General features: G+C 36.6%; 1 protein-coding gene and 1 long non-coding RNA gene across 2 annotated transcripts in view; one reads left to right on the top strand and one right to left on the bottom strand.

Moving 5' to 3' along the window:
- LOC130099720 (uncharacterized) overlaps positions 1–14,874 on the bottom strand; it is a 34,176-nt gene extending 19,302 nt beyond the window's left edge. The window contains exon 1 of the long non-coding RNA XR_008808441.1: positions 14,771–14,874. This is a non-coding gene — a long non-coding RNA (uncharacterized LOC130099720). The remainder of the gene's footprint in view (positions 1–14,770) is intronic.
- Positions 14,875–15,867: 993 nt separating this feature from the next.
- Positions 15,868–18,285, top strand: six2a (SIX homeobox 2a). The gene is made up of 2 exons (XM_056265520.1): positions 15,868–16,513; positions 17,927–18,285. Exons 1-2 carry the CDS (start codon positions 15,954–15,956, stop codon positions 18,234–18,236), a joined length of 870 nt encoding a protein of 289 aa, XP_056121495.1. The 5' UTR covers positions 15,868–15,953; the 3' UTR covers positions 18,237–18,285.
- The last annotated feature ends 5,130 nt before the right edge of the window (positions 18,286–23,415 follow it).

The raw sequence follows: 23,415 nt of genomic DNA, 5'->3' as shown, positions 1-23,415 counted from the left end.
AGGGGAGATACGAGGAAGGTGAGGGGTGAGGGGGGAGATAGATGGGTTGGGGAAAAATTACAACCTCCTTCATGTTAGTCAATTAAAATTCCAATGACAGCCACTTTCAGGAGTTTGGGATTCTGCATTCTGTAATAGAGCTTAAACTAATACTCATACGTAATGAGTACAAGCTGTGTTGCCTTGATAAGCTGAGGGATTTATCCTTGTATCCCAGTCATATGGGCTAGCCCAAGCGAGCGATGTCAGTAAAATAAGAGCTCCAATGAGATTATTATCGGCTCTCCTTGTTAAAATTAATGATCTCGACACCTTGCTCGTCCAAGTTACAAGGAGTTTGGCTGGTACACCGCCTTGTTAATGTCCACTTTAATAAGTGTTTCGGTAGCACCAGCCTCACAGGGCTTGAACAGATGCTGGCCAGCAGGTCAAGCTGCTATGAAGAGACAGACATTAGACAGGCAATGTGAAATAATGTCTGTGACTTAAGACCTGTGCACTGAGAATTTTTCAATTTTCAGATTTATGCATTTATTTAAGTGAACATTAGTAAGATTGCAGTCACGATGTAACAGAAGTAGCGACATATATTTTTCCCCCATATTGTGACGTACATCCAAGTGAAACAGATTATCGGAAAAGAAAAAATGAAGGGAGGAGTCTTGGTTTTATCCATCTGTTGTTGATTGGTTGAAGGCTGATCTGAATGTGAGCTTGCAGTCGATGTGTTTGAGAGGACTAAATGATTGAAAAATGTTTGGCACACATCACCACAGAGAAGTCTGAATGCATGAATGAATTGTTCAGAATGTGATCAATTACATGCAATTAGAAAATCAATTTGGCTAATTTTCATTTCATGCCGACTTCATTTGCATACACTAAAACTCTCTTTTTGTTTCAATCAAGTTGCAAATCTGTTAAACCTTTTCCCCCCAAAAACTTTTTTAAAAATCAGCATTCCATATATGCATGTAAAAAGTCCCATTCAGAAACCATCATAATGTGTTCACAACCTGCGCACAGTTAACACCATGTGAAGACTAGTATTTCAAAATTGTTCACACTCCATTCAGAACCTCTGGATGTATCAAAATAGCCACATTTAGTTAATTGGGTTTGCATAACGATGTTCAAATTACATGAAGAGTACAAGTACTATAAATTAGAGGAGGAAGATAAAGGCCAATGAGAATGTTCTCTGCTGAGATCTGAGTTACTGTAGTTGAACATGTACTTTGCTTTGGAACGTTGAAGATATATGACAAATATCCATATGAGCAGGAAAATCTTCTCCAGCCAGTGGAGGTGCCTTTTGAGAAGAGTGGAGCTTTCCTGGAGTTCATAAGGCATAGGCTACTTCTGCTGTCTAGCCAGATAGTTGCTGCTGTCTATAGTAGAACATTGCATGTGATGAAAATATTATTACAGAATTTTGTTTTTGTTGTTTATTTTTACAATTTTCATTCAGCGTGAAACACACTACAGTGCATTCAGGATGTTTTGATGTGCTTATTCACATCCAGTTTTCTTTTCCAGTAGTAAAAATAAATTTCCTCAATTGATTCTTCATTGTCCCAGAACAATATTAATATTGTGTTCAATTGATGTATTTGTTACCGGCATCCTACTGTAATTTATGTTGATTAATTGTAGTAAAAGGTTTTGGGCAATGTGATTAATTAACACTTCAAGCCAGACACAGATCTCTTTTCTCAAATCTGGCAGTTGTTCGCTCCAGTATTTGGTTCCGTTATAAGTCTATATTGAAAAGGATTCTGTTGGTAATAAGGTTTACAGTTGCATTATTTTTTTATTTTTTTTGAGAAATGTCCCTATCAGTTGAGAAAAACTAACTAATATTTACTGATGCGTGCTACACGTGGACTCATCACACCTGTCTGAGCCAAGCATGTTTGATACCTTGTTAAGCTGTTCTTTGTTGTGGATGAAACCGGTAGTGTCAAAGTGTTAGATGACATTGGATGAGCAGCAGATGGCCTGTTATCTCTGTGAACTAGAACTCTGTTGCTCTGATCACTTTACAAATACTTCAGTCCACCCACTGAGTTGGTCACTCAAACTGAACATGAGCTGATAAGATAACATTTACCGCCAGACAAGCTGTAGGTTGACCCTTGTGTTGAATGAACTAGAGCAGCAATGGTAAAAAGAGATAGAGGGGGACCAAAAAGAGATTGAGAGTGGAAAAATGTTTTCATCATTCGAACATCGAGATGAGCTGAATACTGTGAGCCATAATTCATATTCTATTTTACTTTTGTCATTTACTTTTGTTGTATGGGTTACAGTTTATTTCAACAGTCCTCTTTAGACATTCTACTAACTATACAGTTAAGTAACTTCGCAACTATGTCAACTAACTCATTAATTTGCATGTCAACTAACTCTCATTCGACTATTAGACTGTTAGGTTACAGTTAGGGTTAGTAGAATAAGTTGACATGTAGGCTACTTGTAAAGTTACTTACAGTCTTATTACTTATTAGTCTACTAATACTCTAATGACTGCTAATGGGCATGTAGTTGCAAAATTACTTATAGTTAGTAGAATAAATGAAAGTGCTAACTTAGTTTATATGGTAAAAAGTCGTGAGGACATCAGGCTGTGTTTCTGAAAACGTGATATATGTTCTGGTCTTCATCTCCAATTTATTTGTTAAGTGCTATTAAAGACTAGAGAGGGGAGAGGCTTGATTTTCTGAACAGGTTGATAAAAGACAGAGACCAGCCGAGTAGAAGGGAGAAGAGTGCTTTTTCTCAGCATTGTGTGGACATTCCCACAGTTCAGCTTTAATTAAGCAAACCGCACGAGCGACTAAGGAACAATGAGACATCTGTGTGTGTGTGCTTGTGTGTGCTTTTGTGATTCTGCGGTTAAAAACCACAACCAGGAGCAGGTCTGCTTCAGTGATCACAGGTTGCTGTTACATAGATTCTAGGTGTTGCCATACTTGTTTAACTGAGTCGTCGAGACGTAATTCTTAATTCACAGGCCGAGACAGTCGGAGAAAGAATGTGAAAATAATAGCCAGCAGTTCCTGTGTATGTGAAGTAGATATGTACGTTGTGTAAAAGATCGATGGATGGATGGATGGATGAATGGGTAAAATCCAACTTGTTTAATGTCTTTGTGGTGGTCAAAACTATTTTTGATCCAGTGAACTCCTAGAGACCGGACTGAATGCTGATGACAGGCCCTAAAGCTACGACTGCTATTTATTACCGCTGTAGCATTTCAGCACTCTGGTAAAGTGAATGTGAGCAGGTAGAGCTCAAAAATGTATCATCCTTTCACTGATAAAACAACAGAGAGCAGAAACAGGGCGGCTATAAATCGCAGATTGATTCCAGACCTGGATTTTATAGTCCAACGGTTATAGAATATCTGGTCAGCGTGATTCTGCCGTGCCCCGTCTATTATCCAGATGACCAACTCCCATAAACCGACTTTTCACGTAATACTTCATTCTTTCTTTCATGACAGATTTTTTTTTTCTTTTCCAGGGTTTATCCTCTTCTTCCTTTGCTGTCCCTCTAGTGGGATCAATGTTCTGTATTGACTTAGGATTTTAAAATCCTGCCTTTTGTTGCATGGACTTTGCTTTTATTACAGGATGGGTCTCATTTTACCTATCAATCAATGAGATGTCACAACAGCTCTGAGCTCTTTAGCCTTCTCAGAGAGAGGGCAGGAGGAGGAACTCCTTTAGGCCAGGATCAAGACCAGACACAGAACATCGCTTTAGCTCTCTCTCACTTTTCCCTCTGCTCAGTTCATATGAAATGTACATTGCAATGGCATTCGTACTGCTTGTCTGTTCCTATATTAGATGCTTTCTAAGTAAAATAATCGTTTTGTGACAAATTTGCATCATCTTTTACGTGTGAAAGTTGTAAGTTGCAATATTGAGTATTATGGGTCATAGAGTGTATAACTTCATCCCAATACATGTTTTCGGAATGAGTTGAACAGCTTTCATAAATTGAACTTGACTCACCAATAAACCCCCCCTATTCTGCCGTCAGGTCGACTGCAGGACAAGCCCCTCTTGCCAATCAGGAGAGACTGATCTGACTTAGTGTTTTGCAAAAAACACAAACGGTGAAACTCATACTTCAACAATGTCAGCTTTCCTCCGCTTGCCTGCCACTCAACGGAAAAGGCCGCAAAGCTTCGGTTGCAGCCAGTGAAAAAAATACAGATGCTCGAAAAGAAGATCCTGTGTCATTTCCTGTTCCTTCATTCACTTCCTGACCTTTTCTGCGATCGGCTCTGTGTTACTCGCCTTCCCACCCTCCACCATCTGGTACTTCCTGTGCCCGGTGCTGGCTTGTTTGGTGTGGCGGTCGCCTCTGATAACCTGACGGAGCGAGTCGCTCGAGCTTTTTGCTGGGCAAGGTGCCAGCCTCCTCTCCACTGAACCTACGTTTGACCGAAAGCATGAGGAGCGGGTGTTTTTTTTATTTCTCTTGGATGCCTCACTCAAAGGCTGGTTCTCACTCTGTCTAACCTGCACCGAGGCCTTTCGCAGCTCACAGAACAAGCCCTGACAGAACAAGCCCTTCTGTATGCAGAGAGTCTTGCAAAATGTTGTCTTTTTAAAATGTGCAAATCAAGGAAACAAAATAGATCCTGTCTTTAATAAATGCAGCATTGAAAGCTGTGGCGAATTTAAAAGGTGAAAAACAGGTGAAGGCCTGTCTTCATTAAATTAGTATTGACATACATAACCCTCCATTTACGCTTTTCTCAACTAAGTCAATGTCTTCCTTTCCTGTTCCAAGCAGTCCTGAATGATTGAATTAGCGACTAGATTAGACCGGACAAAAACTACAAATCTGCTGATCCAAAAGCACTTTAAGTGCTTATTTCCAGAAAGGACACTTCAAAGAAAACACTATTTACTGCTCAATTCTTTATTTAAAAACAACAACAATAATAATAAATGTGCATTATTGTTGTTTAAATTAAAAATGCTATTTGATTGTTTGCCGTTTGACTTTTTTGGCTGTAATTTAACAATTTGATTCTGTATTATTTTTTTTGATAATGGCTCAGTTCTTGAGTCTAAAAATGTATTGTTTAATTGATGGTACTGACACTGTAAGCAGTTCAGGATTTTTTTTTTTTATTTACATAATTGATAGTCCTATCTTGCTGCAATCAAATTGGTATTTTGAAGATGTAATCTCAAGGAAAATAAATGTAAGGCATATTAATGTTGTTTTATATAAAGCACCAATTAGTACCCTTGTATCTATAGGCATTTACAAGCTCACGAAAACAGCACCAGGCCACGCAAATAACACCCTTGATGCTACAAATGCCCACGACTGCAATAAACACTCTTACGCCCCTTGAAAAGAACCGAGCATTAATGAGTTTGCCAAAGCGTCAAACTCCAATGTTGTGTTTGCTTTTCCGCTCCATCAGGGAATATAAAGTTTAAGGGCCTTTCGCTATCAGTGACCCAAGAAGAGGAGGCATTTGTTGAAGAAGTGGCTGTTTAATTGCGGAACTGCAAGGCTGTGCAGAAGGTTGCTAATGCGCCTCTGACCAATGACACCTTTGGAAGTACAGTTACAGGAGAACAAGGCCCCTAATTTATGTCAGCACTATTGCAGGGTTGAATTTATTGATGGTAATGCAAGCTGGTGAGATCTGCTTAAAAAGCCCGAAGGCCTCCTATTATACAACTTGTCTGTCTTTCACACTAACCTGAACTGTAACTGTAGAATCTTAGCTGACGTGAAGGACATATGGCATCCAAGGAAACCATTAGAAGGACAGTTACCCCTCTCGCTCAGAGGAACGTTAATGAACCCAACGCCCCCCTCCCACTCTCATACTGTTGAAGTGTTGCTAAAGTTAGACTGTGCATTTTTATAAAGGAAACTGTGGAAGACATTTGATGGAAAGCGAATGCTAATTTTCTGGTTGCTTAAGGATTATTATTCAAACACGGGGAGAGGAAATATCAGGATGGAACTGGAGAACAGGACGAATGCAGAAAGCATCTGGCCTGTAACCGAGAGGTCAGCTGGGAAAGCCACAGTCCCACATACACGGCTGGGTGTATATATATTGTTTTAATGTGCAGGCCTGCACTCTGTCTGCATACTTTTTTGTTCTTTTTTCTTCGAAAAGTGATTTTTGTCAAGGGTTAAGATGAAGACGTGTTCTATAGGCATGTTGACTCTGAACCCCTTTGACCCTCTAAAAGACGCAAGAATGTACTAACTCTCAATAATTTCACCTTTGTGTTTTACTGCAGTGGTGGGAGAGGAACATCCAGCTTTATTGGCCATTAGAGGCCCTAAAATTTACCCAGTACCACTCACTTCCCTCTTTGAATATTAAAGTTCCTCTCAGAACCTAATCAGGAAGCATTGGGCATCCATTTGATCTATTCGTATCACATTAGAGGTCAACCTCATCGTGACTGTGAGGTTATCGCAACAAATACAGACATGTCGATACCAGTATTGGTTATAGCTTGTAATCTGCCGACTCAACAGTTCTGTGAGGTGTAACTTACTACAGGCACTGCAATCAAAGCCATAGTGTCTCTAGAGGACAATATTGATGTTTTGTATTTAGTATCCACACAAGTGTAAAAGCCATATACCGTTAAAGGGATAGATCACTCAAAAATGAAAATTCGTTCATCATTTACTCACCCTTGTGTTGTTCAGTGCATCCTTGGAAAATAAAATCAGATATTTTAAGGAACATTTTAACTGTTTTTGTCCATACAATAAAAGTCAATGAGGTTTAAAACAACACTGGACCCCACTGAGTTTCATTGTATAGACCAATTTTATGTTCTACAGAAACAAGAAAGTCACTGAAGTACAGTTTTTGAATGACATGAGAGTGCGTAAAGGATGACCGAATGTATATTTTTGGGTGAACTACCCCTTTAGCCTAGGCTTCTGAACTCTGTGCTGTAACTGTACATCTCCTCTAGTGCAGACCAAACCTTCCCCAGATGCCAGGAAGCCTCTGAACAGCTGCTTAGACACTTGTCTGAACTGAGTTACTGCAAGGTGCCTTTCTTTCTGCTTTTATTGATAATATTACTGTAGTTGATGTAAATATGGCTTTGGCGTATATCAGCGTGGGCCACGGCTGTTCGGCAGACCAGAATCATGACCCCCGTTCCCCTCTCCCTCAGGTGAGGCTCAGGCAGGGGTCTGCAGGAAGCCATAAGCATGCTGGGCAACAATAAATATCCAAATGCTCTCCTTTCATTTTTTTTTTTTATATGCTTGTAGTTGATACTCGGTCATAGCTTCATACAAGAACATAAATAACTCCACAGGCTACATCTTGAAGGCCTAGTTCACCCCAAAATGAAAAACGTCATAATTTACCCACCCTCAAGTTGTTCCAAACTTGTATGAATTTTTTTCTTCTGCTGAACATAAAAACAGAAAAATGTTTTGTTGATGCATGGGACCCATTGACTTCCATAGTATTTTTTCAGCGACTGTTTGGTTACCAACATTCTACAAAATTTCATATTTTGTGTTCAGTAAAAGAAAGAAAGTTTACATAGGCATACAGGTTTGAATACATTTTAAATACCGGTTTTACATACAGGTTTAAATACAGGTTTGGAACAACTTGAGGGTGAGTAAATGATGACAGATTTTTTTTTTTTTTTTTTTTTTGTGGGTGAATTATCCCTTTAATTAATCATTTATGATTTTTTTCACACAGTGAGGATTTTTATGTGTGGGAGATAAATTATATAGATAAAATAAATCATTTTACTTGAGATAAATTGTACAGGCATTATTAAATCTTGAAATTAATTTGGTATGTCATAATCAAATTAGACATTTGTTGCTCTTTTTCACAACTTTCTCAAATGCCTTTCTTTAGTGGAGGATCACAAAATTATTACAATTATGTTAAATTATCAAAATGGTTTCACTTTATTTTGATGGTCCCTTTGACACATTCTGTTGACTATAAGTAACACACCTACATGTCTACTAACTCTCATTAGAGTAGGGTAGGGTTAGAATAAGTTTACATGTTGCAAAGTTACTTAAAGTCAGTAGAACGTCTGTTGGAGGATCATCACAATAAAGAGTTAGAGTAGACTGTGCTTTATATCTGCTGAGTTAGTTGACATATAGTAGCAAAGTTACTTATTGTCAACAGAATGTTGGGAACACAGGGACCATTAAAATAAATTATAATGAAGAATATTATGTGTAAGGCCAGCTGTTCACTCTCTCTTAATCATCTATAGCATATACAGAGACTTCTTTCTTGAAGACACCATCTTACAACCATCAAGCCTTTTATCTGCCCTGACCTGTGGGTGTAAAGTCCTCTTTAATGCGTAACTGCTGAGGACACTTGTCCAAACGTCTGCTTAAGCTGCCACTTATACACTCATGAATTATGATGACAAAGTTGTTGCTGTCCTGCACAGTATTTGTGCTACTGTGCTTAGTAATGCATGACTGCATTGTACAATGAACGATGTAGCTGCTTCCTCTTTATGATATTAACAGTTTTAATTGGTTGGATTAAGTTGCCATCTGATCAAAATGGAGGAAAACAGGCATTTTATGAAATCTGTCACCAACGTTTGACATTTATCCGCGCATTTTTGTCATGGAACACAGTTGTGTAGTGTGCTTGGTCTGAAATGTACATTTATTCTAAATTTGATCTCAAATACAAAACAAAATAGAAATCATCAGTGAAATCTTTTTCCAGGTTGTGCTTGCAAAAAGTAACTAACAAAGAGGGCAGTATAGTTGCAGTCTGTGTACCAACCACTAACAAATGTCTTAATTTTAGCACACAGATTAAATTAACAGTTACCATATAAACCATGGTAATATTTATCACATTAACAATATAAACAATCCAACAAGTCATTGTGTCTATCGTGTACCAGTTTTGCTTTATTATGGAGATTAAAAAGACTGTAAAAGACTAAGGCTATGTATTTAGTTTATGTCTATACAGTTTTGTGAAATACAGTTTTAAGATTTTACATTTTCAGATTAAAAACAATTCAAATTTAAAATGAAAAAAATAAATAAAACCTTTGATAAAGATAAAACCTTTGCACAAGAAAATAGTTTGTAAAGTTGTAATCACATCTATGATTACAGGCAAGGTTCAAGTTAGGTCTAGTTTGGGGAAAATTATAACTGTACGTGACTGAAACATTACGGAATGACTTTCTCCTTTGGAATGGACACATATAGCCATCCATCAGCTCTGTGTATTTAATATGTATGTGCATGAGTCTGTGGGTGGCCTGGACTGATGGTAATGTTGCAAATAGTAATCAGTTGACATTAATTCCACTGTCCCCAAGGAGACGCTTCTCCAGCACACATACACACACACTCATACGGTTTCCATGTTTTATGGGGATTTACCATAGACATAATGATTTTTATTCTGTACAAACTGTATATTGTTTCCCATAACCCTGCCCCTAAACACAACCCTCACATAGAACTTTCTGCATTTTTACATTTTCAGAAAACATAATTCTGTAAGTTTTATAAGCGGTTTTCCTCAAGGGGACCAAAAAATATTTCCCCACAAGGTCAAAAATGCCTGGTATTGTGGGGACATTTCACATAACACAACCCGGAACGTAAGGTTTACTAGGACCACACACACACCTACAGCCAAAAGACATACTTGTGAAAACTACACCTGATTGATATTATTATAAGCAAATGCAAACACTAAAGTAGGCTTGTATGTTTTGTATATTTAGACAGGCTGGATGTATCCTTTTTAAAATATATACTGTATATTTAGTAGGTGTAAAATAGTAGGTGTGTTCTATTTAATATTTTTTTAGGAATAAAAACATGCATACATGTTGTTGCATATAATGTTATGATGTGTTTAAAAATATCAGACATTTTTCATTAGATTAGATTAAGTTGTCTTTCATGCAATGTAATCAGAGATATTGAATTGATTTAACTAAGTGTGCTTATTCTGACACACTTTACTTTAACATTGGCATATATTTTTAAAAGCATAGAGTATTTCAACAGTTTATTTAGTTCTATATTCAGAGGTGGCTTTGATAAACAAATAGTGTTATATTTAATTTTTTTAACCCTAAATTATTTTCTGAGAGATAACTAACTTGTTTTGTTTTTCTCGTTGAAGTCATGGAAAATAAAAGACGCACATTAAGAATGTTTAAAAGTAAGTTTGTCATTATTATAGTCTCATTTACTTTATTGCCTCGGAGCGCTTTATTGTGCTCTTGTCTCTCTTATATTTTCATTTATATTTCTTATATTAATTAACAACCAGGTAGTAGTAAGTGATACAAGGTTAATGCCATAACACACAAGAAATGCATGAAATACTTGCATATCCCCTATTGTCTACAAGTGCAAAACAGCAGCCATCAGACCTTTCTTTCAGTGACCTTGGTGTTGATAGAAACTAATGCTGACCTGGAGAAGTGTGAAACATGGAAAACTGAGGCAAGTAATATGAACATATGTTCATACTCTTCAAAAGCAGTTATATTCAAACTGAAGAAAAACAATCCCTGGAAAAAGCCTCCTCTCTCAGCATCAACCAACAGCCACTTTTCAAAGGGCCAGTTCTGTTAAAACTCAGTTTAATACATCTTACTGATTACACTATTAGTTTACCATTTGATTAAATATATTTTCCAGTAATTTGTTATATCACATTTTCCAAGACAGAGATGTATAAGTTAAAAATAACTATACCAATTATGAACATTCCTTTAAATGGTGTATATGCTGAATCTGTGATTATTCTTGCTACTGTGCAATAGTGAGGCAGTAGTGAAATGCAAATAACCTCAATCACATTGTAAATGTTCTATCAGAGACAAAGATTTTCATTTTACAGGCGTTTCCTTAACCTGAAAGTCTGTTAAATCGTAGTCATGTACCGAGAGCCAACAATATGTAAACGTTTGTACACACATCTAACCAAAATGCAAACAATTGCCATGCGATCTTTACAATATGTGATTTCATATTGCCGCCTGAGAGTAATTCTACAAATACAGCTGTTTTTATCTTAAATTATCTTAAATTATTTTTATCTATAGTTACAGAAAATGTATATATACTTTTAAAATGCCATGTCTGGGTAATTTCATCAAGCACAAGCTATAATCGAAATAAATGCATTTGGAAAAATAGCTTACATTAGAAAAAACATGATACACCTGCACATAAGATATAAGGATCACACCATCCAGTACAACATTAATGTATGTCACCTTCTGTCTTACCTCTTCACTTCATGAGACAACTTACTTTTATATGCATTCAGCTGGGTTTTTTATATATAAATTCAGTCATGTAATCCATTGTAAATCGCAGAATGTATCTGCACAACTTTCTGATTGTTTTATAATCACAGTAATGTTACAGTAAGCATAGTCCTTAGGGACCTCTGTTACCGATACACACTTCTAACACTTCATAACAGCAATATTATTACTGATATCAGGTAGCCTATGATGTATTAAATATTACCATACTTCATACCACAATGTTTTTTAAAAAAAAGCTTCAGAAAACGTATGTTTTTGCACACACACAGCCCAAGCAGTGAGATACCTCAAATACTTTTCTATTCATTCATCTTTATAAAACTATAAATGTCAAATTATTGACTAAAGGGTCCTTTTTTCTTTTCAATTCTTTCTTAAATACTGTCCTACAATATCAAGAGAAATGCCAGCATTGAATTGACCTGTTTTGACTTTTTGTTGTTTTTGTCTCATCTAAAGATTATCTGCCTTGCCATTTATTTCACTTCTATGCTCCAGTAATTATAATTTACATTCAGAGGATTTTATTATGATTAAAAACTTTTCTCCGCTGCCGTGCTCATTATTTCATCATGTATCATTTCTGCTATTTTCATAACGAATTAAGCTTGATATTATTTTGAGCTAATCTTACATTTGTATCTCTGCATTCTTGAGTTGAGAGACTGGCGCAACTGGCGTTTCAGAGTAATCAGAGAGACAACCAATGCCACCGTTCAGAAGACGCGCGCACGACACAGTCTCCTGGGAGAACACAGTCACAATAAGTTGTGCACCAATAAACCAGACACATTTCTAATAGTTTCAAGTCAAGACAAAAGCTAGTTAAGTGTACAGGAACAGCCAAAAATGGTCAAATGTGTTGCATACATCACCAATAATCCGTTACGCGTCCAAGCCCGCATTTGAAGAAACGCACTTGTTGCATATGGCAACATCATCGTAAGGATCTCATCGGCCTACAATAGAAAATTATCTAGATCATATAATAAATTTCGTTACCAACCGAATCAAATGTACATTCATTGTGTGAGTTTTAATATGTTTAATAGGAGGTGTGTGTTGTAATACATTTATGTTTCGATTTATGTTTTGGGCTATATGTCTCAAACCTTGATATAATAAAATACTAATATTTATCTATTTTCGAAATCTTTAAATCTGAAAATTACTAATTAGTAAAATGTGCTGTACTGATAGGTCTTAACTAGTTACACAATCGTTTTTTTGTGCATTAATGCATGTGGTCATCAAATGCAAGTTTAAAATGATTATGTTCCATACACACAACCTTAAGCATTATAATTTAAAAGGATAAACATAGAAAATATTTTTCTTTACAAACAGCAAAAAAATGGATCAGAGATATAAAACAAGTACAATTCTGAAAACATAACAGACATTGTGTGTGCACTTGTTTTAGTCACTCCCTATATCAAATAGGCCTATTCTCTCGTTTTGTAGTCTTTGTGTGTTTAGAAGTACATTGGAAAGTGTTACAGGGCTTCCTATCTCATGATTTATTGCATTGTGCACACTTTTTTTAATTATTATTAGGCTATTATTAAATGCAATTTATCTATCCGCGCTGAAACGTTATTTCAATATTTAATTACGATGGGTGTCTTGTTTTTCTTCCACCGAACCGCACATTGACACCACACGTCTGGGTTTAATTCTTTCTATTCCCGCTTAACATGACATGTCTGAAAGAATGTTACTCATCAGGTCTTGTGGTGCAAGCCACGGAGCAGCCGCGCACTGCCGCCACCCTGCGCTTTCCAGAGAGGAAAAAACATCTTGCAATAATCAGTCCAATTAGTGGAGGTCGCGGCTGCGCGCTCTCCGGTTAGCTGTGGGAGGTTGTCAAAACAGGGGGCGGCTATTAGACGAAACGCGATCCCCATTCATCAGCATTGTAATAATCACCGTGCAGACGAGCAGCGCAGGTCCTTCGAAGTTCTGATCAAAATGATCCGTGGAAACAAGCCGTTTACAAACAGTGTCAAGGCGAGACGAGTACCTTGATTTGGCCTGTCAGTGACACCCCCCCCCCCACACACACACACACAGAAAGCATCCAAAATCCTTTCAATGTGTGTTTTCCATTGCTTCACTGTACTGTTTTAGTTTAACCACAAATGTCACAAATGGAAAGGATTGGTAAAATACCTCAATTTGTGTATATCACTGGATAAGCTCACTATAGCCTTGGGTGTTAAAGTGTATTTTATAGATTATCATTTTATGTAAATCAGTATCAATTGGTTCAATAGTCTTAAATTCGCTGTCATCAACCATATATATTGGTAATAGTTTCAGTGTCCAGGGAATGATCCACATAGATCAGGTAAGGATATCAAAGTAACATAAGAAATGTTTCCTCACAGCAAAGTGCAACAATGATACATTCATATCAATTTCCAAGGGCAGTGGCTGTCTCCGAGGTTGGCATTAATAGCTTTGCTTTTATTTATTTTTTTATTTACTTATCACAGTCATTTACACTAATTACATTCAACATTAAACATTTTACCTGTAATCTGTAGGATTGTTGTCGTTTATGTTAATTATATGTCTAATTCTATATTTTATATTTTGTGTAATAATAACAATAATAATTGTTGTTGTTAACAAAATATCAACTATTGAATTCAAAAGATTCTAGTTTTCTTGATTTATCAGATCACAAGAATGTCTTCAAAATGCGTCACAAACATTGATTACTTGTTTATCATTTATTCGTCAGAACTTGCATCTAACGTGCAGTTAGCCTATGGATATTTAGAACCAGTGTAGCTTGCGACTGTATTACGCAAAATTGCCAGTTAAAAGGGTGGATGGGAATTTTAGCATTGTAATCTTTCCACGATAGAATGTTACATGCTTTGACGTGTTTTGAATAAGTTCTGAAGTCTTTTTCACTCACAAGCCACATCACAGGCCTTCACTGCACCAGTGCAGTATAAAACTGCAAACACAGTAGACCTTAAACGAAGCAATTTTCTCTCTCTTATAACAAGACTGGCATGTCTCAACAGTGTCAGCTTTTTTATTTCATGTAATATATGATTTTGCTTAACTTTCTTGTGGCCTCAAGAATCATTGAGTTGAAATCAGAGTGTTCCTGATGAAAGCAGAACTTTGTTTCTATGCCACGGTACACGGTGAGTTAAAGTTCAGTCAACAGACATGGACAGATGATATGCCAATAATGGTGTGCGTAACAGGCATCATTAAAATATGCGCCTCTCCCTCTCGGAGCTGTAACACTTTCGCTAAATATGTTTTAAGAAAAACAATGCTCTATAGCCTTGGTTCATAATAAATATGCATATAATGTACATGAACATCTACTTCGATTAACTTTCGTCAACAGCATTTTTAATAAATCTAAATTGTCTTACCCGCACAATCGTCCCTCGCAGTGTTTCCTATCCCTATGATCGTTGTTCATTCTAATGTGTATCCTTGAAAACCGCTCTATACTTAAAAACGCCCTCCAACACTGTTCCACTCTAGTCCATAATGCCTGGCATCCACGCGTGTGCACATGGAGAAACATACCCCCCTTTTTATCTTCAACAACTGCTAAATAATGCATAACACAGGACAACTAGTCCGATTAAGCTATACTGAATTGAACAGAAAGATAAACTAAATGGATAAATGTAGGCTGGACGTTCTTGCAAAAATATTGTGTCATATTGTGATTTTCTTTATTTGATTGCAGTAATGATACTGCAAAAGAGTTAGAGAGACCCTGTGAATGATTTTTGAGAGTTCCCCAAACGTTGAAATAGTTTTGGTGTGATCGACCATGCAGTTACAAAGTGAAAGGTTTGCATAGGCAGGGTGGATTTTCTGCGTATGGTCACTCACTTATGGACTCCCACTTATGGACTCCGGGTCCTTGGTTTGGAGAGCGTCTGGAGCGCAATCCTGCTCTGGCACTCTCATCTCAACTGCTGCTACCTCACTACCTCACAGATCAGCGCTCTTTGGTTGCTAGAAGTGTCTGTCAAACCCCCGGGTAAAAAAAAAGTAATATACAGAGAAAGTCGAGGCTATATTTCGATGTCGGTGGGCGGGCTCTAAATGAAGGGAATAATCTGTCAGCCAGCCCAAGGAGCCACCTCAAAGCATATCAGGTTACCTTGAATGACAGCGTAACCATGGCAAATAATTTGACTAAAACTATTGTCTTATCCTCATCATCCCCGGGTCAGATAACCAACCAATCACAGTTCACATAATCGCTTTTCTTGCCAGCTTAGAATAATATTATTAAAACAAGAGAGCGAGGTCTTTCTTCGGGAGTGCGTTATGCTGAAACGACATAGAAGAGGTGGCGAGAGACTCGCGCAGGAGGAACAACTTTCTTTCGTGTGCTTTAGATGGATATACGGTGTATTATGCTTGCTTGAACGGATCTAAAGTTTTGTGCCTCTCTTCGCCAGGAGTGGGATTTGATTTCGTCTACTCGAGAAGTCGTCCTAAAATTTTTACTTTAAATCTGTTGAAGAACTGTCGCTGTCATCGGTAAAATAGACATAAGCAGAAAAAGTGGACGTTTATTCGTGACAAACCATGTCTATGCTTCCAACATTCGGCTTTACGCAAGAGCAAGTGGCGTGCGTCTGCGAGGTCCTTCAGCAGGGTGGAAACATTGAACGTCTCGGGCGCTTTTTGTGGTCTCTGCCGGCTTGCGAACATCTCCACAAGAACGAGAGTGTGCTCAAAGCGAAAGCTGTGGTCGCTTTTCATAGGGGAAATTTCAGAGAGCTTTATAAGATTCTCGAGAGCCACCAGTTCTCTCCGCACAACCATCCGAAATTGCAGCAGCTGTGGCTCAAAGCGCATTATGTCGAGGCTGAGAAGCTCCGGGGCCGCCCTCTTGGGGCTGTTGGGAAATACCGCGTCCGAAGAAAGTTTCCGCTCCCTCGCTCCATCTGGGACGGCGAGGAGACAAGTTACTGCTTTAAAGAAAAGAGCAGGAGTGTGCTGCGGGAATGGTACACTCATAACCCCTACCCTTCCCCGCGGGAGAAGAGGGAACTAGCAGAGGCAACGGGGCTAACAACAACACAAGTCAGTAACTGGTTTAAAAACAGACGTCAACGCGACCGAGCAGCGGAGGCTAAAGAAAGGTACGGGTCTATAGTCTGCAGCTAAATAACTGTTTATTATTACTATGTGTTTAAACGTAATTAGAAAGCATTCTTTACGTGGAATGCATTCATTCATGCCGTGAAATTAAGCCAGAGGTGAGCTATAATATAAGAAACTTGTATAAAAGAAAATTCCCTTTGATAGCCACACAGTCAAATGTCATTTGTTCTCTAGTTCTAATGTCACTTTATATAGTTATTAAGCAATAGCCTACTATTTTTGACAATATAGGCTTACTTTTCTTAAACGACATTTTTAGGCTATATCATTTTCTAAAAAATTGCACAAAAACCGTAATGTGTGTATTATGGTGTAATTAACTTCAGGGGAAATCGTCCATTTTTAATTAATTGGAATGTTCTTCAGATTGTGAGATTTATCTGTACGTAGATTCTTGTTTAGAATGTGTGCAGTTGCAATCTCCTTCTTAACGGGTGTCTTGTTTCACCCGTAGGCGAGGTAGTCAAGTTGAAACCACAGTGTAAACCATTAAAAATATCTCGTACGTTTCCCGATTCTTTATCCTTAATTAATAATTTATGAAAGAATCTTTACTTGACAAGTTGTGGTTGAAAATCAGTAGCGGGCACGGTTCTTAACCTAGACGATTTATTTCCTACCCATATTAATAAATGATTAGGGCCTGTCCTGCATTAGCTCGCTAATATGCTTGAACGTTTTTTATTGTAAATTATTAATATCGACACGAATTAGAACAAATGATTGATAAAGACACATACATGTACACAAATCGTTTATGCCCTATATTTGTGTCAAGGGGTATATTATGGCTAGCCTAATTCATGGGCACATAGCCTACTTTTTAAAAATGTCCTTTTATTTTATTTTATTGATTTTAATATGCTTTTTCCTAACACAGTATTTACACTAATATTTCACACCTACAGAACCAACTGTCTTCAACTTTTACTAATATTAATTGTTGTTTTAGAATTAAACGAATTTATGAATTAGCCTATGACATTTATTATTATTATTATTATTATAAGAAGAAACCGATGTTAACCACATATGTTCATATTTGTTTGTTTGTTTGTTAGTTGCTCCTGCAATGTCAAAGACATAAATGTTAATTATAGCCTCATACACTGTAAAAGAAAAGGAAAGTTACTGCCTTAATTTAAGTAAAATTAACTTGGATGTTTAAGTAATTTCAACTTAAATTACATTAAATTGACTTGAAAAATTAGCTGAATCTTGTATAACTTATAAAAAAGTTGAACATTGCTTAACTTATTTTGATGAATTAAAGCAATGTAAAAAAAAAAAAAACACATGTTTCATAACTTATTGATCATATTATTTTTTTTACAGTGTATAGTTTTGAATACTAAAGCTCTAACCCTAACTCTTCACTTTCATTTTCACAGGGAGAATAATGAGAACTCGAACACAAACAGTCACAACCCATTAACGTCTTCCATGAATGGAAATAAGACTATTTTAGGAAGCTCGGACGACGATAAAACGCCGTCTGGTACTCCAGATCACACCTCGTCAAGCCCGGCCTTGCTCCTCACGTCAAACTCCGGACTTCAGTCCCTCCACGGCCTCGCACCTCCACCTGGTCCCAGCGCCATCCCAGTGCCTAGTGCTGATTCCGTGCATCACCACCACCATTCATTACACGACACTATACTGAACCCTATGTCATCAAACTTGGTCGACCTTGGCTCTTAAACATGTGGACCCTTTCAAAAGGACGCTTGTACGTGAACGTTTAGCGTAAACATCTCAAGACACGTATAAAACAAAAACAAAAGAGACAAGCGATGGACAAAGAGAGTTATGGATGTTTGTCGACTGACCTACTTGCAAAGCTGATATGGAGGGCCTTGATAGAGGTATTTTTCTAGAATGTAATGCCATGATCTATTGTTAATAAACATGATAAAACGTCTTAATTGTTGATATCAACATTATTTGATATCGTTATTAATTTAGATTGCAATTGACCCAGGAATCCTCAGTCGCATATTCCGTTTGTTTACATTTTAAAAATGTTTTAAAGGCCATTCATCGTTTCATTTGAATGGGATTTCGTTTAATGCAATGCTTTAATACCAACGACTATGGGGCATCTCTTCGTTTTTATTTGTATTTTACTTTTGGAAAGCGACTGCATGTAACCTTTGGGATCAATAAACAATAAACTCCAAACTCATCATATAGTTTCATTCACCGAGCAAAGCAAATGTTTGAATGGTTTTGTTTTAGCCTACATGCTGTGCAATGGTTTGTTGGACAGGTGTCCAGATTTGATCTGTTTATAAGACATGCATTTGGTCACGTGGTGGTATCGAAAGTAAAAAAATAGTTTTAAATTGTGTTCTTGATTAATCTTTTGGAAGTTATAGTTTTTCGACGTTATAACAGTTAATGCGATGATGGTAAAAAATATAAAGACAAAGGATTTGACCACTGCACTGACAGATTACTTCAAACTTTGATATAGGCCTATATCCTTTATGCTTAGTTTGTTATGCCCAATTTTCGACAGACTACAAATACAAGCGCAGCCTGAATTATTATTATTTTTAAATACTTTTTCAATGTTCAGAAACTTCAGTGTGTTTCTAGCTAATCTGATATTCAGATCTTATTTCACTGTACTCCATAGTAGCTATCCATGTTACAAATACATAAATAGTCCAATGCTGCACAAATTACACCGAATGTTCCTTCTTTTTATGATAATTGTATTCCTACACTGTAAAAAAGTTATTATTTAGATATTTTTAGATATAGATAGATAGATTATATATTTTATTGTTTTTATTATTATTAATAATATGATTTAGACAGTGAAAGAATAAGTTGCAGTTTGTGAAAGTGATATCGTGAAATAGTCATTCAATTGAATGTGAATCTAAATACAGTTTAATGACTTTTATCGACGTACTTTCACGCCATCAAAATGTTTTGCAAAAGCTTGGATTCAGGAAACTTCTTTTATTAACAATGCCATAACACGAACTGCTCAACATTTAGTAGATGTAATATCAATCATGATATTAACACTCTAACCAGTTCTTCTGAGGTCTAATATATAGCCAAACAGTTATAGACAAATCTGTTCACACTCATCCAAAAAGGAGCTGATGTGATGTTTCATGGGCTATCGCTTGCTGCATTCTTTATTTCCCACAGGGTTAGGGTGTAAGTCGCTTTGGATAAAAGGATCCAAATGCATATATGTAAAAGCTTGTATTTTACTCTCATAAATCTACATCTTTACAGGTTTTGATGTGGTATTAATTAATACGTTAGTGTCCACGGGATCACATTAGTTTTCAACTCTGTTCACACGCAAAGTAGGCTATTTCTTTCTTTCAAACAAGATGGTAGTAATTATTTTGAGCAGCCCCATGAACCTAGGAGACACCACGTTTGTTGCATTATAGCATTCTCAAAAAACAAGGTTTGTATCCCCATAGAATAGCTAAAGTAGCATAGCCTATAGGCTAATATTGTCCTAGTCCTTTTTAGAAATCAACAAGTGCCTGTAATGCTACATTTAGGCTACAGTATGTTGTCTATGCAGGCTTTGGGAGAGGCGGACAGGTCGTAAAAAATTCGGGCATAAGATGTAAAGAAAAGCTTTCTCAGTAGTGAGGCTAATACGCTATAAATGCAATCTTATACGCTGAGTTAATGCTGGAAAACATGTTTATGAGGAGATGACGTTTAACAGTCGTGCAATTTTGCGTTAGTTGCATTCCATCACCAGTCTCCTTCACCACCTCTCTCATCGCTCTTATCTCTTTCTTTCTTTTTTTCTTCTTTAAAAAAAAAAAATTGCTCCTAAAGGCAACAGTTTTAACTTTGACTTTCCACAGAGCTGCATTTTTTATTTTAGCTTGTTCTGTCAAAATAGTTCGGTCTCATGGAAAATTCAAATAGGATAGCCATAGATGAATAAAAAAGAAAATGTTACACTAAACCACAGGCACAATAATTAATGCGTATTGGTCACATAGCCTATAACTGGCTTTAAATGTCGACTGACAAACTACTTTCCTTCGTCGTTTTTAACCTTTAAATCTATTTTTATTTTAGACAGCTTAAAAAAAGTTTTTTTTTCTTCATTTTATTAATATTAAAAATTACATTGTTTAGAATTGACTCAAGAAGACAATTAAGCAATTAGCCTACAATTCGGTAGATTTCACTACACCGACATGTATACTAGGCCTAGGCCTATTTGTTTATATTATCAGTTAATATGATTCGGCCAAAAAATTTTTTATTTTGGCCTTCAGGTGCAATACCAGAACTGGATTATCCTTTATGTTGTTCTACGGGATTTATATTTTTATAGGCTAGCTCTAATCCAGATTCAAATCGCATTGCAAATAGCCTATGATGTTTGTAATAACATCCCTGAAAAAAAAACACATAGCCTAATAAAAAATACATTTAAAAAAAAAATAGTCACCTTACTGTAATGTTACTTTAATGGAACTTTATGCATAGCCTAGTAATTAAACTACTTATGTCAGACTGCTAATTTAAATAAAAGCGAATGGGCCTATTGTTTGATGTTTACAGAGAGTCTAACTAAGAGTTGACACATTATTAAATTCCATATGCAATCCTAGAATATTAATCGGAAATACATAGGCCTGTCTACTCGGCGTTATGTATCCCTTTATAAAATGTTCGAGAGAAGGAGTTCCTCTAATGGCAAAATACTTTTTTTCCTTTTAATATAGGCTATCTTCACTGACACATTCCTGGTTGACAAGGTTTCTTCAATGACAAATCAGGTCGCAACCAGGGCGTATTGCCTTGTGCACGAAGAGTACACTGTAAAAAATGATCGTGATTTTAACGGTAAAAGACTGTAAAAATGCTACAGTGAAAAACTGTTAATTGGTTAACAGAAAGTTTCCTTACTATATACGGTAAATAACTGTGATATATATAATGGTACATTTAATGTAATTTTACTGTAAAATACCGTTAAATTTACAGTTTTTGGAAGTGAAAAAGAACAAGTCATTGTATAATTTACAGTGAAAAAATGTAAATTGACATTCCCACAATTCCCTCCATGACACTTCACATTTGATGTATTTTAAATAACTGTTTCTTCATAATTTTCTTAGTTTTTTTTAATCAGTTATGTACATCAGGGTTTTATGTTACATTTAATGTTTTTAAATTAATGCTTATTGCATTTTTTAAATTTCAACATTTTACCATGATGGTGTTTAATGTTTGTGTGAATGAGACTGTGCAGCTTCTATATATTAGTATTAAATTTCTTGTGGAAGAGCTGCTTATGATGAGCTTTGGTTGACCATTTGACTGTCATCACTACTGTGATTGTTGGCTGTCAGTGTATTACAATGGAAAAAAACAGATATTAATACTTCAAAAGGTCAGTAAATTAACATTATATCAGATAATGAAATACAGTTTATTGCTGTAAAATTATAAACAGTTAAAAGTCTGTAAAACCTAAAACGTTGCTACCGTATTTTTAACAGGAAAACTCTGGTAACCACAGCTGCTATGGGGTTTTCCTGTAAATTTAACGTTTTTTTTTTTACAGTGTAGCTAGATATATTTTCACACATAAGACATGGGCTATGAAACATCTTCACTATAGTTTGGGACACTGTTACTTTTATCCACGAGGAATGTGTTCGTTAAGTAGCCTACTTTTAAAACTTAGGAGGCTGAACACAATTTTAACTAAACTCGTGCTGCATACCTCATTGTAGCCTACTCCACATGACGCATAGAAATATAGTAGAGCTAAAAGGTGAACTGAGCTTCTAACGTAGAAATTGCACGCATTCATTCCCCAGCCCTGGTCGCAACAACTGAAGAGAAGGTTTAAGCCGAGGTTGTTCCAGAATCAATGTAGGCTATGCTAAAAGACACAAGGTGGCCTTGCGACGCATTAGAAAGATGTAGGCCTATGTGTGTAATACTTAACCATAAATTGGGGGGGGACAAATGTACCCAGAATTGAGCTAAATCTGACAAAACATCCTTTTGGGAACGTCATCATTTGTAAAAACGATATAAAAAAGAAATAAAGTAAAGAAATTTGTAAAACTGCAGAACGGTTACGGTTATTAGCCTAAGCTAGAGCTACTGTATAGAATCTATTACTTTTATATTTAGCTAGCTATAAAAAACCATAGAGGTCTATGTCCGCATTTAGATGTAGTAAACGCGCGCGTGTGTGTGGTCCGGGTAGGCTTGTTCCCTATAGGCATACGTTGTGGGGAATAAACCAGAATGATAAAACCTGAAATTTAGGAAGTTATGGTGTGTGTGTGTGTTTTTGTGTGTGCTGGTTGGTTGCTTTGCTACAACCTAAACAACATAAAAAATAATAACGACTGTGTGAGAGCATGAATGAAACTCTTCAATTGTGCATACAACTCTTAGTGTAGTGTAGTGCACCCAATAGTCATTGACGCCATCTAGTGAACGAATGAGTAGTTGTAGAGAGGGACTGAAACATAGGCTAGTTGTTTTAGGGTTAGGTTACAGCAAAACGAGTAATTGCTATAATAAAAACGAAAAGACTGTTGAGAATATGTGAGAATATAATGACACACATAAAACAGAAGAGTGAATATACAAGTAAAACATATATATAAAAGGGATTCTTCTACAACCACAAAGTGCCAAGCAAACATTGTGAGGGAAAGGGGGAGATAATATGGTTATTTCCATTCACTCAAATAAGTGTTAAGCATCCGGAGAGGGACTGACTGACCAACACAAGCCTTGTCTGAATACGAGCAGTCTAAAACCTTTGGGGAGAATAGAGTCTGTTTTCAGACTAGAAAAGAGGCTACACAAACTTAACTTTAGGATCCATTTGAGCTAA

Source organism: Rhinichthys klamathensis, unplaced genomic scaffold (genome assembly GCF_029890125.1).
Source record: "Rhinichthys klamathensis goyatoka isolate OS25496 unplaced genomic scaffold, OSU_Roscu_1.1 h1tg000235l_1, whole genome shotgun sequence".
Taxonomy (NCBI): domain Eukaryota; kingdom Metazoa; phylum Chordata; class Actinopteri; order Cypriniformes; family Leuciscidae; genus Rhinichthys; species Rhinichthys klamathensis.
The sequence above is the reverse complement of the archived record's forward strand: the minus strand, read 5'-3'. Positions and strand labels throughout refer to the sequence as shown.

Bases quoted from the DNA above. Each gene is read 5' to 3' on its own strand.
- six2a (XM_056265520.1), top strand. From the start codon at position 15,954: ATGTCTATGCTTCCAACATTCGGCTTTACGCAAGAGCAAGTGGCGTGC. The intron at 16,514-17,926 runs GTACGGGTCTAT...TCATTTTCACAG, and splicing joins GCAGCGGAGGCTAAAGAAAG to GGAGAATAATGAGAACTCGA.